Below are 17,037 nucleotides of genomic sequence, written 5' to 3'. Positions count from 1 at the left end.
TAAAAGAGTCTCTGAGCCTAAAGAGAGAGAAACCCTTGCTGCTTTTCTTTCACTAATATAAATATATTGTGGTCGGGACAATAAGAACAAAGGGTAATACCTTTAGGTTGACTTGGATAACCTTGTCAAAGTCCTCATCCTCCATTTTCAGGAGGAACTCATCCCGAGTGATCCCTGCAGCATTCACACATACTGAGGGAGGCTGGAAGTACCGACACTGCAGGAGGGGATCACAGCACCTTGTTTATGAGTTTATCACGTACGGCTTCCAGTGACTCACCCACACAAAATGTCTCTTCAGATTCAGGCAATTTCTAGCTTCTCGATTTTGTTGCTAAAGTACTGAGTGGAGTGCTTTAGGTCAAGGTCCAAAAACGTTACATGATTGACTCATTTTCCTAGTAGGAGACGCCAGCATGTGGTTTAGGATAATAACTAAATGACACTAGACACACCCACACACACTGAATGAGTGAGTGAGTGTGTGTGTGTGTGTGTGTGTGTGTGTGTGTGTGTATGTACATAAATCAATCACCTGTATGCTTGTGAGTAGCTTCTCTACACTCTCCCTTGATGAAACATCCACAGCAGACGCCATGTGGTTCTGGCCTTTGTGGTCATGGTTCAGGCTGCCCAGGGTCTGATTGGCTGACTCCTCGCTGATGTCAGCGACCACCACCGTGGCACCCTCGGAGGCAAATCGCTGGCATACGGCTCGACCAATCCCACTACCCCCTCCTGGAGACAATGGGTAGTGCAGAAATGTAGGAGGCAATCGGCTGCAGCTCGCAGCAGGTAAAGAGAGGGCTCTATACCACTAACTTGGATGTTTTGTACATATAATAAAGGACTGATAGAATGAATGGCGACCAACTATCAGTCCTTTAATTCATCTGAGTGAAGAGTCTTGTAAGGCAACATTACTGTTGCCTTCACCTTTGACCCAGTTAGAGTGACACAGCTGTCTCATCTGGCAAAGGTGAAGACAAACATTTTTGTCCAATAAAAATGGCCTAAGCTACTCTTAAGAAAATGTATGTGTATGTTAAGTTGAATTAATTGGGATATTGTCATTGAGGTTTCATTAACAAACTGATTTGGATGGCTGTTGCTGTTGAGATAGCACAGGCCAGATTATTATTGTCATTTTTAAAGTAAATATGCTCAAGGATGTCTGAAGATGATATACTGTAACAGTTATGTAGCTTAGTCGAAACAATGTTACAATGTTACAAAGGCTGTTAGTGAAATAAAATGATTGAAGTCCAACAACTAGCCCAAGGGTCAGCTACAACAACACAATCTATTGCGCCTAGCTAAGCACACATATCTGCCCCACTAATTTCCTACAGAGAACTGCAGATATATTTACCTACCTTACATATGTATTAAGTTGCATATAAAGGCCGACGAAGCGTGAAAGAAGACACTAACCCGTGACAACTGTCAACCTTGATATGAGCCGTGTGGTGGCCGCCATGATGGTTGTCGTTGAAGAGCGAGTCGTTCTCTCTTGATCCAGGAGATGGTGCCACAGGACAGGTTTTGTTTGAGCTCAAATCTGGAACTAGTTGGTTTGTAGTCCTAAAAAAATGAATGAGTTTCCTCTTGTTCGTTCTAACGTTCTAACATGGGTTCGTTGATCCATTCCTAGGGGGGAAATGAGTGTTGAATGAATGGGGTTCGTTAGGAGTAACACAGGCTGAGGATATTTTCTACGTTTTGTTCTATGAGATAATATCAGTCAGTGTTAACATTACCTTTTATGTGCTTGTTTTGATTGTATTAACGCTTCAAAAACACACAGAAGAAAAAAATATATCACAGCACGAATTATATAATCTCTCCTAAACCCATGTTTACCACAAACCGTATTCGGCATTTAACCCCATTCATTTCACCATAGGCTTTGGCCAACGAGCCATGGCAGAGTAAGTGTCAACAAAACGACAGCATTAATATTGCTCTGTATATTTTAATTGCAGCAGGTAATACAGAAATAATGATATTTTGACCTAATATGGAAAGCTATAGGCACAAACATTCAGACAAAGCAATTGCACTTCAATAGGCCTATACAGTATCAGTGTTTCTCAACCTCGGGCTCCTGATCTACTGGGACACTGCAGATGGTCCAGGAATATACTTTTGGGATTTTTAAAGGGTCTAAGCGATGCGAAACCATAAACACCTATTGTTATTGTCTGAATCCTTCTTATTTATTTTTTCTTGACATGATTAAATAACTCAAGCATAGATTGGTAACTTGTTTTCTAATTTGGCACATAGAAAGTAAAGGCCATGAGTAAATTGGTCAAAAAGAATGGCACCGATTGGCCTATAGGGAGCACTGTTGTAAGCGGTCTCACTTAAACCCTCATATTTGTAGCCCCATTTAACCTAGCGACTTAAAAATGAATATGTAGGTGTATTTCTTTAAGCTGAACAAATTTGCCCCAAGGACCCATAAGGTCTGTCAGGATAGATTTCTCTCCATCTTGGACATTTTGGAAAACCTTTCAAAATGTTTTCTCAGGAACCATAAGTCCAAATAACACCATGTGTTTAACATGATAAAATAATATTTTGCTGAGGTTGTGTTATTTTCCCTGTCTTTTAGATGGGTGCATCATTGTAAAGGAGTTGGAGGATTGGTTAGAAAGAATTTAACATAAAACGCTCTGTCATGCCTAAGTATGCATGACAGAGTTTTGCTGAGGTTGAGGTGTTGTTTGCTCTGTCTTTTAGATGGATAAATTATGGTACAGAAGTTGGAGGATTGTGACTACAGTGAGGACCTCTCGGTGTGCACTGTTCAACCTTGGCAAATACACTATATATTCAAAAGTATGTGGACACCCCTTCAAATTATTGGATTCGGCTGCTGACAGGTGTATAAAATCAAGCACACAGCAATGCAATCTCCATAGACAAACATTGGCAGTAGAATGGGCCTTACTGAAGAGCTCAGTGACTTTCAACATGGCATCGTCACAGGATGCCACCTTTCCAACAAGACAGTTAGTCAAATTTCTGCCCTGCTAGAGCTTCCTCAATCAGTTATAAGTCTTGTTATTGTGAAGTGGAAATGTCTAGAGGCAACAACGGCTCAGCCACAAAGTGGTAAGCAACACAAGCTCACAGAACAGGACCGCCGAGTGCTGAATCGCGTAGCGAGTAAAAAATGTCTGTCCTCGGTTGCAACACTCACTACTGAGTTCCAAACTGCCTCTGGAGCAATGACAGCACAATAACTGTTCGTCGGGAGCTTCATCAAACGGGTTTCCATTGCCAAGCAGCCGCACAGCAGTGGAAGCTGGTGGGAGGAGCTCTTCCATTCATTTCATTCCAGCCATTACAATGAGCCCATCCTCCTGTAGCTCCTCCCACCAGCCTCCACTGCAGCACACAAGCCTAAGACCACCATGCGCAATGCCAGGCATCAGCCGGAGTGGTGTAAAGCCTTCCCAGAAGGGTGGAGGCTGTTATTGCCGTAGGGGGGACAACTCCATATTAATGCCCATGTTTTTGGAATGAGATGGTCGACGAGCAGGTGTCCACATACTTTTGGTCATATAGTGTATGGGTGTCTGTTGCTCTCTGACAGATAGAATAGGCCGGCACACATGTTCTTCACTGACTGCTGATCAGTGATCCATGTCCTCATGGTAAGAAGTTCAACTGTTGAAAACAATTGTCACTAATAAGTGAAAGCTTCTCATCCCTGTATCGAATCATTCCATGGACCCGTTTTCTTGATCAAAACAGACACAAAGTCAGTGTTAAAGAGCTCTCTCTCTTTATTTGTAGAGGTGGACAGTTCAAAGTATTTTTTCTTAGAAAAGAAACAGAACACAAGAAACAACCACTCAATTTTAGGGGGGGAAGAACACGACTAAGAGAACGAAAGCAAAACAAGAACCTCAGTGGTAGAAACATGCTCCACACTTTTAAAAGTCTTTAAGTCTTGCCTTTTTTCCGTAGAGCTGTACACATTTTTGCTTGAGTAGTTTTTGTCATTATTACCAATATAACTTTCTCCATTGCCTTCAAGTAAATGCAATAAGGATTCCAGGATTCCATTCAAATCCCCGGGAAATAAATAACTGATCACACACGTACAAAATCTAAATTCTCAAACGATTATATAAAAAAAGCTTGATTCTTAACTAAATCACAAAGTCTGTTTAGTACCTCCGAATCTCACGAAGCACATATACCGCTTCTGTTAAACGCACTATGAGCAAGGAAATGGTCACTACAATCTTCTTCCCAAAGCAGATTTAGCTAAATTGAATAAAACATTCAGCTGCCAAAAAGTTAAAAGGCCAAGTAGTTAAAATAAATAGTGTGGTTGGTTCTGTGCCGTAAAGCACTGGTATGGCAACGGTATGGGAATCACATCTGGTCTACAAGGAAGGCATGTCAGCACCCCACTGAACCTTACTAAGACAAAATCTATTAAAAAAACATTTTTTCCCCCAGACAAAGTGAAATGAAAAGGTGAAGTCTCATAATCTAGTCATTGTGCACTACCCATGCAAGTTAAAATGTCTTGCAAGAGAGATGTGACCATTTCAGTAGTCTGTAGACTTCACTAGACAAATCCTAGACGTATCCAATTGACGGAACAAAAACAAGGGAAGAATCTGTTTGCGTGTGGGTAAATGGTGAGTGGAGACATGTCCTCACAATTTATTTGCAGGTTGGTCACAAGAAGATAGAAACACGTCATTTACAGAGTGAAAAAAAAAACAGGAAACAGTTAGTTTGCTTAAACCAAAACGTCTTATTAAATGTGTACCACGGACACCCCTCAAGCCGAAGTACATGCGTATGTTGAGGTCTTGATGCTCTTCAGTTTCTTCATGTATGCAGTTGATACTGAGCCAAGGTGCTTTACAATGCACAATGATTTAAACAACCTGCATCAACAAGATGAACTAAGCAGGACTGCGTTCACTGTGCAAGGCCGTGCTCCACACATTCACTCCCTCACACACACACAATTTGCCCTCTATACAGAAATACTAAAGCCAGCCTGTCCACACCTTTACTTTCTCCCCACATTTGAGGATTCCTTAAAATTCTTCTTTATAAAAGAAAAATAGATATTTATATATTTGTACACAGTATATACAAAGGGTGGCGAGAAAGACATAGTACAAGATGATCCCAGAGTTCTGGACCCATCCACCTTCTCGCTTTCTAGAGCCTGTAGAGATCCTGCCGTCTTTCTAGAGCCTGTAGAGATCCTGCCGTCTTTCTAGAGCCTGTAGAGATCCTGCCGTCTTTCTAGAGCCTGTAGAGATCCTGCCGTCTTTCTAGAGCCTGTAGAGATCCTGCCGTCTTTCTAGAGCCTGTAGAGATCCTGCCGTCTTTCTAGAGCCTGTAGAGATCCTGCCATCTTTCTAGAGCCTGTAGAGATCCTGCCGTGAGCTCTTTTTCCAATGAGACGATGCATCATCTCTCTGTCAACCCTCTAGGTTTCTAAAGCAATGAAACTCAATATTTCTCCATCCACTATTTCTGTTGGGTTTGGCTTCTCTGAACACAGGGAAAGCTTTCTCTTAATTCCAGGTCAGTTCTGACTATAGTCTGATCCGCCTGCGGCTCTGTTAGCAGTTCTGCACCGTTCTATTCGGGGTTCGCGGGCTCCAGGCCCGCCCCTCCGGAGCTTTCAGTCTGAGTCACTGGTGTCAGAGGAGGACGATGAGGAAGAGGAAGAAGAGTCGGAGCTGGAGCTGCTGGCGCTGAGGCGAGACGCCACGGCATGGGGCTCCACAGCACTGGGTTTCTCTGCTGAGCGATACACACAAGATAAAACACTTGTAATATAATGTTAATACATACAACCCACACATTTTCCAAAGACCTGAGCTGATCTCGTTCAGAACTTTTTCATGACATGCTATGTAGGTCGACAAGGCCACATGTTAGTGGAAATGTATTGAGCCAGTAATATTTAAATACATTTTGGCTTGTAGTTTCACATCTCTATGCATGCTCTGAAATGAGTTGTCATGTCTGCCGTGTCTACTCTGTGGGCAGTGATCCAGATTTATTCTGACTCACCTTTGGTTTTCTGAGGCTTCTTGCCAGAGTTGAGCTGCCCGCTGACATCCAGCAACCTCTGCTCCAATTCCAACTGCTTCTCCAGAGCCAGCTCCTCCCGGGACTTCCCTGCTCCACCTTTCTTCCCTACTAACAGAGAGGAGACCAGGGGGTTAGATGATGCAATGCCTGCATTCACCAACCGATCCAAATAAACCGGAGACTAAGTCACTATAATGTTACCCAGTGAAATCTTGGGAACAGGGGAAATCTTTATGACAGAACAACCCTATGGTTGCGCCCATCCAGGGACACATAACAGGGACCAGAGAAGATTTGAAAACAGATTTGGCGCTACATAGGAAAGCTCTCTCACCATAGGGTTTGCGAGGCTTCTTGCGGAGGCAGGTCATAACGTAGCGTTCCAGCTCGCGCAGCGTGGACGGCTTGAGCGTCTCAAAGTCTATCTCGATCTCCTCTGGGTCGGTGTCGCGCAGCGAAGGCTCGCGCGCCTGGATGATATGAACCACGCGGCCCAGCTTCTCCCCGGGCAGCTTGTTGATGTCCAGGCTGAGCTGGCGCTTCTCGTCGTAGCTCATGGGCGACACCTCGTCCTCCTCCTCTGAGTCGTAGTGGGGGAGCATGGCGGCGGCGCTCATCTGGTGCATGCTGAGCGTCACCGCCTGCGACTTCTTGGAGGACCTGAGGGTGAGAGTGTGATTTAATGATTCAATCCTGAAGGTGCACATTTTGTTTTTGTCAGGAATACTTTCGGGGAATTTTTATAGCAAGGAGACAATAAATCATATCGTGACAGAGAGATGTTGAAACGCTGCTAGCAGAGAGCACTCACTTGCTCTTGTTGCTCTTCTTGCCAGTGCCCCTCTTGCCCTGTGTGGAGCCCCCTTTGCTGCTCTTGGTCTTAGGTGTCTTCGGCGTCTTCGACGTCTTGGTGACCTTGGGCGTTTTTGGCGGCCGGATGGGTATATCCTCTTCGACCGGCACCCGGCTTCCCCGATGCTTCTCGGGCTTCTTCTTCTTCTTCTTGTCCTTCTTCTCTTTCTTCCTCTTAGGCTTGACGATGGGGCCCTGGGAGAGTGCGGCCAGTTGCTCATGAACTGCTTTCAGCTGATGGGACCGTGAAGAGGACATGGTCAGTGACTGATGTGGCAACCACTTCCAGCTCAGGTATACAGAAATACTTTTGCAAAAAAAAAAAAAAAAAAATATATATATATATATATATATATATATATATATATATATATATATATATATATATATATATATATATATATATATATATATATATATATATATATATATATATATATATATATATATATGCACACATTGTATATAAAAAATAAAAAAAATCCTACTCTTGCCTTTTCCTAATAGCACTGACTTTGTTGATAGCTACTTTATTGAAGAGAAATGTACTCACTATGACTGAGATATGGTTGTCTCACATCTATCTTAAGATGAATACGCTAACTGTAGGTCGCTCTGGATAAGAGCGTCCGCTAAATGACTAAAATGCAATGTACTGTAGTGAGGATGCATTGTGAATGTTGATGTGTGTCTGGTGTTGCGGTGGACGCAAGGCCGGGTCAGTCTACCTGTGTACACACCTGTTCCTGCAGCTCGGCCAGGCGGTGTGCTCGCTCCTCCTCGCTGTCCGAGCTGGGGCTGCTGTCGCTGTCGCTCTCGCTGCTGGGGTCGCTCTCAGACGAGGACGAGGAGGAAGATGAAGAAGATGAGGAGCGTCCACCCATGGAAGCGGGAGGGGCCGCAGGCTCGTCGGGCATCTTGGCAAAGCAGAACTCAAAGACGTCCTGGAGAGAGGGAGGACTATATCAGACCAGCGCACTCATGTCCAATCAGCTGTATGAAACTACTGTTCAAGGGCATAAAAACCCAGCCAGGAAAAGACATATCTCCATGCGTAGAATGTGTTGACCCGTACCTGTAGTTTGCGTGCCATGGTTACCACGTCATGGTCTGGAGGGTTGTACTTATAGCAGTTAGAATACATTATCCTGACGTCACCGGCAAACTGCTGGGCATCCCGGTACTCTCGACTGTCCATTTTCCTCTGCAGAGGGAGAGTGGAGGAAGTTAACGTCACATAATTACTGACAGTCTACCTTTATGGTGCTTGATGAAGCTGTGATCTACAGCCCTACCTAGGGTCCATAAGGATTACAAAACGGGCTGTGTGGTAGGGCATGTACCTTTATGGTGCTGAGGTCCATGGGCTGCTTGATGATGTCGTGGTAGTCGTGTAGGCCCAGCATGGAGGCGTCCACTGGTTTGTAGAAGGGCCAGGCGTACGCCGCGTGTTTCTTGGACAGCAGCTCTTTGAGAATCCCGTTGCAGTACCGGAGCTGCTGGCTCAGTTTGCCGCGTCGCACCGGCTGGATCTGCACCCAGTCCGGCAGGTCTTTCTTCGGGGGCTTGATAGGGCGCCCGCTGACTCCCCGCCTCCCTGCAGCTGCTTTGGCGCCCGCCATGCCTCTGCCGCGGCCCATACCAATACCCATCCCAATGCCGAGGCCCAGGCCCTGGCCTACCCCCAGCGAGGTGAGTGTCAACGGGGAGTCGGGTCCACCGACCATGCCCATGCCAATCCCGCCAACGCCCATGGTGATGGGCATGGCCATGGTCATGGTGGTGGGGGTGGTGGTGTCTGCTTTCCGCTTCACTCCCTTTTTCTGTTGGAGACAGAGACACAGGGGCTCTTGTCATTGACCGAACAGCCTGCCATTTCAGATAATGGGCCAAGAAACAAAATTGTAAACGACAATGTCAGATGATGTCACCAACTGTTCCCCTAACATTGTTGCAAACACTTTGATCAGTATGTACTTTCATTTACAGTAGCACTATCAGCTGCAAGGCCATAAGGTAAAGTTGTACAACATTAGTGTAGTTTAGGGGTAAGAGAACACTGCACAGACAGTAGTTGACAGTATTTGTGTATCGACTGCTGCCCTTACCTTGGCTGTGGGCTGTGTGGGGGGTAAGCCTAGCATAGCAGGAGTACTGTGGAGGGTGGGAGGTAAGCTCTTGGCCTGGAGCGTCTGTGGGGGGGTGGAGAGCAGAGACTCCGGGGTGTCCGGCGTGGGGGGAGAGTACGCGGACTGGGACACTGCCGGAACCTGGTGAGCAGTGGTCACTCCTCCTGGTACTGAGGCAAATGGAGGAAAAAGTATTACGCGTGGGAGATTATACGTATTCATGTGGTCCTGTGTGGCTCAGTTGGTAGAGCATGGCATTTGCAACGCCAAGGGTTGTGGGTTCGATTCCCACTGGGGCCCACCCATAAGGAATATATATGCATCACTAAGTCACTTAGGATAAAAAGGGTCTGCTAAATGGCATATATATAGTCACATCATCTGAGTCAATATCAAAACAGAACGCATTTCCCCCAAAATAATCATACAAAAAGTATCCCCCCCCAAAAGAAATAATCACACTCAAAAACATGAATGAACCGTACACAAACAGAATCACACAGCTCACCTGCGGCTCTGCGTCCTTTGCCTGGCTTGCCCGGTTTGCCCCGTGGGGGAGGAGGGGGCAGTTCTATCTCCTCCTGGGGCATCTGGGCAACCTTCTGAAGGAAAGCCTTCTCCAGGGACTGGGCCATCAGAACAATATCATCTGTTGGCTGGGAGGCAGTCACCACGGAAAAGCTTTACTCGGCTGGAGAATACATGTAACTTCTCCAAATAAGATCCGCCTCATTTCTATCAGACAGGGTTGCATCTTCAGACAGTTTAGAAGATTGTGTTTATTAGTGACATATCTCTGACAGCTTCCATGGCTGTAAAATATAAATAGATAATAGGACAGTGAGCTTTGGAACTCAAATAGAGTTTCGACTCCCTCTAGTGTCCAGCCAGTAACCTCAGTTGGTCAAAGCCTTATTTCTGACTGAAAATGTAGTGGTTACAGCATGTCTCTCACACACACACCTTGTTGTAGATGTAGCAGTTGGTGAACATGGTGTTGAAGTCCTGCATGCACTCGCTGGCGCTGCGGTAGTAGTTGTTCTCCAGGCGCCTCTTGATGGTCCCCATGTCCATGGGCTGTTTGATAATCTTGTGATAGTCCTGAGGCAGAGGAGCAGGTTGACTTAATGCTGTCTACTAATAACAAGTACACTAAGCTCTAAAGACCGATTCAGTACTGTATTGTCTGCAAGCTTGAAGAAAAAAGCTTTTTATAAAACTTCCCAATCTAAAAGAAGAATATTCTACAGTTAGTTCTGAAAACAGACATCCTATTATGCAAACAAGATAACACTATTTGAATATCTATAAATAGCCACTGTTGTCGGTCTTCTTTTACAATGTGACTGGGCTCTCTGGTAGTGGCTTGCAGGGACACTCACAGGCAGGCTGAGTTTGGAGGCATCCACAGGCTCATGGAAGGGCCATGCGAAGTGGTGCCTCCACAGGGACTTCATCATGGCTCTCTGGAGGAACTGCAGCTGGTTGGTGGCGCGGCCCTGCCGGTTCATGTCGTGCACTAGGGGCCGTGGTGACCCAGAGGGGGGAGCTTGCCCGTGGGGGAGCAATGGCGGGCCCTCGAATCCCTCAAACAGCAGTGACGGTTTCCGGATGCGCTTGCCGGGGCCCGGAGGGCCCTGCTCCATCGCCATGACGCCCTGCAGGCCTACGTCGACCCCGCCCAGGGAGCTGTTGACGGACAGGGAGGAGGGAATAAGCATAGAGCAGTGGGGCATAGAGAAGAATGGGGAGGCGGAGAAAGGAGAGGGTATAGGATATGTGACACAGCAGTCTTCATAGAGCTAGCCTTCTAATTAGCTAGCCCTCTCTAAACGTCTTAAAATGAGGACAGGTTAACAAAAGTGAGTCATGCGCCCTCACCATTATTCGGTTTCAATTGAGCTTTGCGTTACGAGTCACAACTGCCTCATCAGCGTTGTCAGAAACTAGAGGATTAGCCTCAATACCCGTACCGTCACAGGCTGTAGAAAAGTGATCTATAGAGCAAGCTGACACTGGAATCTGGGTGTGGTTTCAGGAGTTCTTGGACAGCTGGCCTCAGGCAGGCATTTGTGAGGTTCACTTTATGAGTTGCCAAAAAGCTTATGCAATAAACCAAGACAAGGAACCCAATGACTGATGAATCATTTGTGCTGGCTGTGGTTTAGTGCCCCTGGCTGATAATATCTGTGGGCTGAAGTGATCTCAACAGAAACACAGATCTGTTAAAACTGCGATAAGAGCCTGGCTGGACATACACAGCAAGTGATACACATACCGAACATAAAGTAACATACAAGCAGCTTGTTAATTGAAACGGTGGACTCAAATTAATGCATTGACCATTGAGTACTGGTGATATGATCCCATAGTCCTGCCATTATACACCCAGAGGCTTTGAGGGGAGCAATGCTATAGAAAAAAGGGAAAGACATTTGCATGCGTTTAACTGTCCATTGCTCCATGGCAACGAAGCTAACAAGTCTGTTCCATTGGATGGTAGGCTGGCATATCCATGGTAACTAGGCACTACATCCCCCCACCAACACCTACAATAGAGGCAAAGTAGAAGTCCAAGTTTGCAGTCAATTGTGGTGTGTGCATTGAGCATTGTGATCGAAATACAATATGCATGTGTTGAAAGAATTCTTAAATTGAGGGGCTCAAGAGTGCAGTGGTCTTCAATCAGCTCATTAGTGACCTTAACCGTGTTCAAGTGCCCCGAGGAGAATCATTTACATACACCATACCTCTGAATGAAGGGCAAAGTTTATATACACTAGTAAAACAGTGCCAAAATGTTTTGATTTTGTATTCCATGCCTTGTGAGCATTAACTGTGTGTACATAGTTGACCAACTATTTAAAAGTGCAGTTTGTTGGCAATTAGAAGCCACTTATGGACATACACCCTTTGGTGCTTTCTTCATAATGTTACCAATATTGAACAACTTCCTCTATACGGACAAGCTAAGAAAAATGGAAAGGTTCAGTGTCGCAACTGGGCGCCATGTCTTCTTGTGCTTACACCAGATGATAGGGAACAGGGTCTTTGTAGGACAGAAAAGCAGGGGTTCAATATTTATTGCCAATCCCCAATACTCAAATAAGACTAACCAACCAATTTGTTTGGCTGATCCAATTCTCTAAATGGATGCCTAGTCACTTTACCCTGCCTTCATGTACATCGCTACCTCAAGTACCTCTGCACATTGATCTAGTACTGATACTCCCTGTATATAGTGACCTTGTGTAGTTTATAATACCTTATTTAGGTCCGCAAGTAAGGCGTACACCAGTAGCATTCAGCGCATGTGATAAAATTGTTTTATGCTCAAGTGAATATCAAAAGAGCAAACCATTCCATACTGTAGGCTGTCTGTGTCCCTTCAGGACTAGATCAGTTGGGCTGCGTCTTCCTCATAGGTGAACACTGGAGACTATTTGAGCAGAATTTAATATTCACCTGTGCTTACCTCAACAGGAACCCAAACAAATGAGTAACTACCGCTGCACAGTGCCCATTACTTAACCAATGTGGAAGTCTCTGCAAGTCATGCTGTCGTGATTGTTCCGTTACCAATTCTAAAAAAATTAAGACTTTCAGAGTTTCTTGATGACAGGTAAACTTGGTGTAGCCTATACTGACCAAGATGACAATCTAAGTCAGAGATAACACCTCCCTTATATACAGTTTAATATAAGCTGTTATTCAATGATACAAGTTGGAAAACACATTTGACATTTGATGTACTTTATTATCAAAGTTTAAAAAAATAATAATAAAAACTCAAAACACTTACGTCACTGACACTGTCGGCAACAGAAAACGTATCAAGTTATAATTGTACATGTGCAGCACTACCTTTAAAAAATAAATGTGGCGAAAAGGAAGACCACCATTGAGAACGTTGCACTGGACTAGTTCACCATTGTGAGCAGTAATATATCACTGTCAGATTACAAACGATGTCCAGTACTGTAGTAACATGTTTGTCAACATATAACTCACATATTTGAATGGTGACAAAACGTACAACAAATATATTTAAATTGCAGATTTGGTGAGTGGAAAGGTAAGTGGACTGTGAGGCCATTGCAAGCAACTGATGGGTAACTATTTCCGTCCAATTAGACACGTGACTTGCACACGCTGTTAAAAATGCCATTGCATGGGCCTGGCATTAGGCCGAAATTATAGAATGACTAAATTATCAGCACTATCCGTAACCGAAATGCAGCCATGAAATGTAACGTTTACTAAACATTTCACATGTCCACAAAACAAATTGGACTAGCCGGTTAGCTAGTTAACTAGCAATAATTCCCCATCCAAATACAAGAGAGCGAGTCTCTCCAAATAGCTCCAGCAGGTAAGGTTAGCTAGCTACCTAACGAGCTTACCTTGTTTAACCAGCTTAACTAGTTAAATAAAGGTTAAATAAAAAAATAAAATAAAAGTCTACCAAGCCACCACAATCACTAGGTAACGTTAGATCTACTCAAACACATCGATGATTCAGTAGCTAACTAACGTTAGCCAGTACTGTGTTATGTGATTAGCAAAACGTCGGCTTTTACTCGACGAGATGGCTAGTAACGTAGCTAAGGAAAACATTCGCGATTCTGTTACAGTAAATCCATGCGAATTTGTCAACTTGAGCTAGCGGAAACTAGCTACTTGTTCGGTAGCTACCAAGCAGACTTCTTCGCAAGTAATGGCCGTCTGCCGTACCTGTAGCTGGCTATCTTACACAGCAAGCTTATCCCCATGGTAGCTAACTAGCGAGGTACCTAAAGCAGACTCCCTGGCAAGCAATAGCCGTCTGCAACTAGCGTAGCTAGGCAAGCTTATCCCCATAGTCGCCAGCAATAATATACAGTCACAACGTGAAACTAGTTCACTTCTTACTGGGCTAGGCAAAGCTACAGCAAGGACTAGCAAGCCGAGACGCTGGGAAGATGGCGTCGGTGCAGTAAAATGTAAACGACAGTCGTCCCAATTAAGTCTTATTTTGCAGGTTGACGAAGAGTGGTCATATCCTGACAAATGTCCAATATATTATTTTTCATTGCAAAAAAATATATAAACGTTATACGCCGGCATAACAGTCTTGGGATGTACAGCCAGTGTACAGGTCGGTAATCAGAAAACATCGGTTTATGAGTTAATACTATTTTTAATGCAACAATATCCTGTCAGATCGCAAACGTAAAGTCAATTGTTCCGATCGGTACCTGTCATGGGGCGGGTTTATGGCCGTCTCCATCAGGATGGATCCGGATTCTGTTTAAATACCAATATTCAAGTTCCTGCTTCGCCCGTCCTTTCCTCCAGCCCTCACAGCACTATACTGACCACTGCTTCAGCGAAATGGCAACTCACGTCTACGCCCGATACTTTATAGACCAACCATTCATCTTATTGGATACGGTAACTTAAGACTACGCCCCGTATTTTCTATTCGCTGTTGAATACGTCCGCCAGAGTTAGCACAGCCCCCCAAATAACTTTGTTTTTCTATTATGCTTTTCATCCAACCTATTCGCATATTGTTATTGTCAATCAAACAAAATTCGCGTTATTACTGACTAGACCTCCCATCACTCAAAAAGTCTATATTTTTTTACTGGTTGTTCTATGTTGCTACTCATTTACGAAATGCGACATCCCAAAACCTGCCCTTTCACTCATCAAATTACATTACGTCAACGTGGGCAAAGCAACGATAATGATTGGTCGCTGAATCTCTAGCGCGAACTTCCAGAGTAAACAGAAAGCAAGCCATTGGTTAGCGAGTTCGGTCACGCGTATCTATCAGATGCCAAACGTAGGCCGAGCGCTCAACGACACATGTATTTCTCTCCGAGTAGCCGCATTTTAGTCTTGGAGCGCCATCTTGAAGTGCAAAAGAGTGCACACGAGCTTTACACTCTGCATACAAATTATTAGCCTATGAGATGGTGTCACAAAATGTACAAGCAATACCACTCCCTGCATTGAAACAAAAAGGCGATTAATAACGCCTAGTTTCAAACTACTCGTATACCAAGTAAGATCCACGTGCTGTCTGACCTAGCTACATTTAACCAAGATGACTTAATTTACGGACAACTGAAAAAGGCTATCATTATCCTAGGCCTAATATTTCAGAACTTAACCAATACATACCATACTATTAGTGGCTCAACATCTGATGGGTAAAATACCATAACTCGCACTGAAGCTGGGGTTTTAAATGGCTTACTTCCACCCTAAGCCAAAGTGGCAAAGGAAATTGCCCTCCATTGAATGACACAGCATTTCTTTCAACTCTTGCTGAAATGGTTATCAAAGTAGATAAGAATTTCGGATAACAATCACTTTTATAAGAGTTACTATGAGGCACTTCAAGCACAAAGGTTGCATCGGTTTTAAGAATTTTAGAGCCATGTTGCTCTACTTCAATAACACCCATGTAGGCCGCATCCACGATTTGAACACTTCAACTAAATCGTAATTTATAAGCCTCACAATCTTCCAACATGATCTTCCCAGAGAAAACCCAAATTAGCTAGCTAGTTATCTACATCCAGACAAACTAAAATCCCCAAATAGTTCCTATCATATACCGACAAGATACTCATTCTACCAAGTCCACGTGTAACAAACTACAATGAATCAGCAAAATGCCAACATTCGACAACAAAATAAAATAAACTCGTAAAAGTAGTTAAGAGCTGTACAAAATGGTTCCCTAATGCTAATACCCATCCCCCACACCAAGGTTACACGTTCTCTCCAATGTCACTGAACTAAATTCTCACGATTTTCAATATATACGGACAAAAATACTACATTTAAAAGCCTCTAAATACAATGAACCTTGAATTAAACCATGAATTAATGTTCTTAATCTTGAGTAAATATGAAGGGAAAAAAACATTTTGCAAATTGATTCCCAGGGTTACATAAAAAATTAACTACTAAAAATCTCGCTTTGTAAATCCATTACGCAGAGCAAAACTTTCCTTCAAAATTCGCCTTGTCCTCCACCACGATCGTTTTTTTTTTCAACACATTTTCCTCTAACATGTCCGACTTCTTCCTCATTCAATGAAGTGGGGGGAAGGGAAGTCATGTGATAAATAAGCTAATGGCGCACTGTTTGCCAAACGTTGGAGGCTACACACTCCAGGAAAAAAGATATTGATTTATCCGGAAATTGTCATCTTGCCGTAACAAATGATATAATTTGTCCATATGTTGCTGTATTAAAGTTAATTAGACCGTATTGTCCATAACTTTGCGAAATCCAGAACAAAGAGCATACTTTCGGGTATCACAGCTTTGCACCGATTGGACAAACCCAAACCACGTGGTGCGGCTTGGCTCCATAGAAATATTGACTGAAATGTTTCCTTGACACTACTGCAATAATCCATGCAAGCAAACAATATCAATTTCCAGTCTCAACACGACCCTTATATTTGTTAGAACTGCAGATATTCTCTTGACAAAGTTCATATTTCGGTTGCAAGCATTGTGGCTTCCACTGCGACAGCAAACTGCGCATGCGTTAGATATGGGTGAGCCTATTTGGGATATTGTTCTATATACAGAGTAGACTCTATTCTAAATTCATTTTCCCATTTGGAGAAGGCAGAGATGTTTCCTTAGGAGCTGGGGATGGTATCTGATCCTAGATCTGTGTTCACTCAGGCAACTTCTACCTTGAGCTGTTAGTGAATAAAGATTATTATCAGAAGATGAGTATTTGTGATGTATTTAAAATGTCAAATAAAATGTTTCAAAGAAAGAAGATTCAAGTAACTGTAGGCTAAACGTTATATGATTGTGGGAAAATGATTGTGATTGTGGGTAGTTGTTTAAGACACAAGTGCAATGACCATATATGCAGAATTTATTTACTCTCCAAACAACAAAGAAATATAACGTTACATTGTTATCTTGCCACAAC

The 17,037-nt window shown here is 43.8% G+C and overlaps 2 protein-coding genes across 8 annotated transcripts in view; both read right to left on the bottom strand.

Moving 5' to 3' along the window:
* Positions 1-1,548, bottom strand: part of hsd17b8 (hydroxysteroid (17-beta) dehydrogenase 8) — a 4,498-nt gene extending 2,950 nt beyond the window's left edge. Inside the window, exons 1-3 of the mRNA XM_014141737.2 lie at positions 1,435-1,548; positions 536-738; positions 101-217 (exon numbers count right to left, since the gene is read on the bottom strand). Of these exons, the coding sequence (XP_013997212.1) occupies positions 101-217; positions 536-738; positions 1,435-1,480 (366 nt within the window). The 5' untranslated portion in view covers positions 1,481-1,548. The remainder of the gene's footprint in view (positions 1-100; positions 218-535; positions 739-1,434) is intronic.
* A 2,234-nt stretch (positions 1,549-3,782) lies between these two features.
* Positions 3,783-16,422, bottom strand: LOC106569956 (bromodomain-containing protein 2). 7 transcript variants are annotated; one of them, XM_014141740.3, is made up of 12 exons: positions 14,315-16,422; positions 10,460-10,766; positions 10,041-10,178; positions 9,586-9,733; positions 9,057-9,247; positions 8,292-8,771; positions 8,024-8,152; positions 7,677-7,892; positions 6,908-7,182; positions 6,431-6,756; positions 6,076-6,204; positions 3,783-5,799 (listed from the first exon to the last, which is right to left on the bottom strand). In XM_014141740.3, exons 1-12 carry the CDS (start codon positions 14,344-14,346, stop codon positions 5,681-5,683), a joined length of 2,490 nt encoding a protein of 829 aa, XP_013997215.2. In that variant the 5' UTR covers positions 14,347-16,422; the 3' UTR covers positions 3,783-5,680. The 7 variants fall into 7 exon arrangements, with proteins under 7 accessions (XP_013997215.2, XP_013997213.2, XP_013997216.2 ...); XM_014141738.3 differs by having other exon boundaries at positions 3,783-5,802; positions 14,315-16,421; XM_014141741.3 differs by having other exon boundaries at positions 6,076-6,201; positions 14,315-16,420.
* Positions 16,423-17,037: the final 615 nt, after the last annotated feature.

Source organism: Salmo salar, chromosome 14 (genome assembly GCF_965601325.2).
Source record: "Salmo salar chromosome 14, fSalSal1, whole genome shotgun sequence".
Lineage (NCBI taxonomy): Eukaryota > Metazoa > Chordata > Actinopteri > Salmoniformes > Salmonidae > Salmo > Salmo salar.
Note: the sequence above shows the minus strand (reverse complement) of the source record. Positions and strands in the feature narration are given on the sequence as shown.

Coding starts and splice junctions, on each gene's coding strand:
- LOC106569956 (XM_014141738.3), bottom strand. CDS start 14,346: ATGGAGACGGCCATAAACCCGCCCCATGACAG. Junction 10,179..10,459: donor CCTCCAAACTCAGCCTGCCT/GTGAGTGTCCCT, acceptor CCTCTGCCTCAG/GACTATCACAAGATTATCAA. Junction 5,803..6,075: donor GAAGCCTCAGAAAACCAAAG/GTGAGTCAGAAT, acceptor TGTATCGCTCAG/CAGAGAAACCCAGTGCTGTG.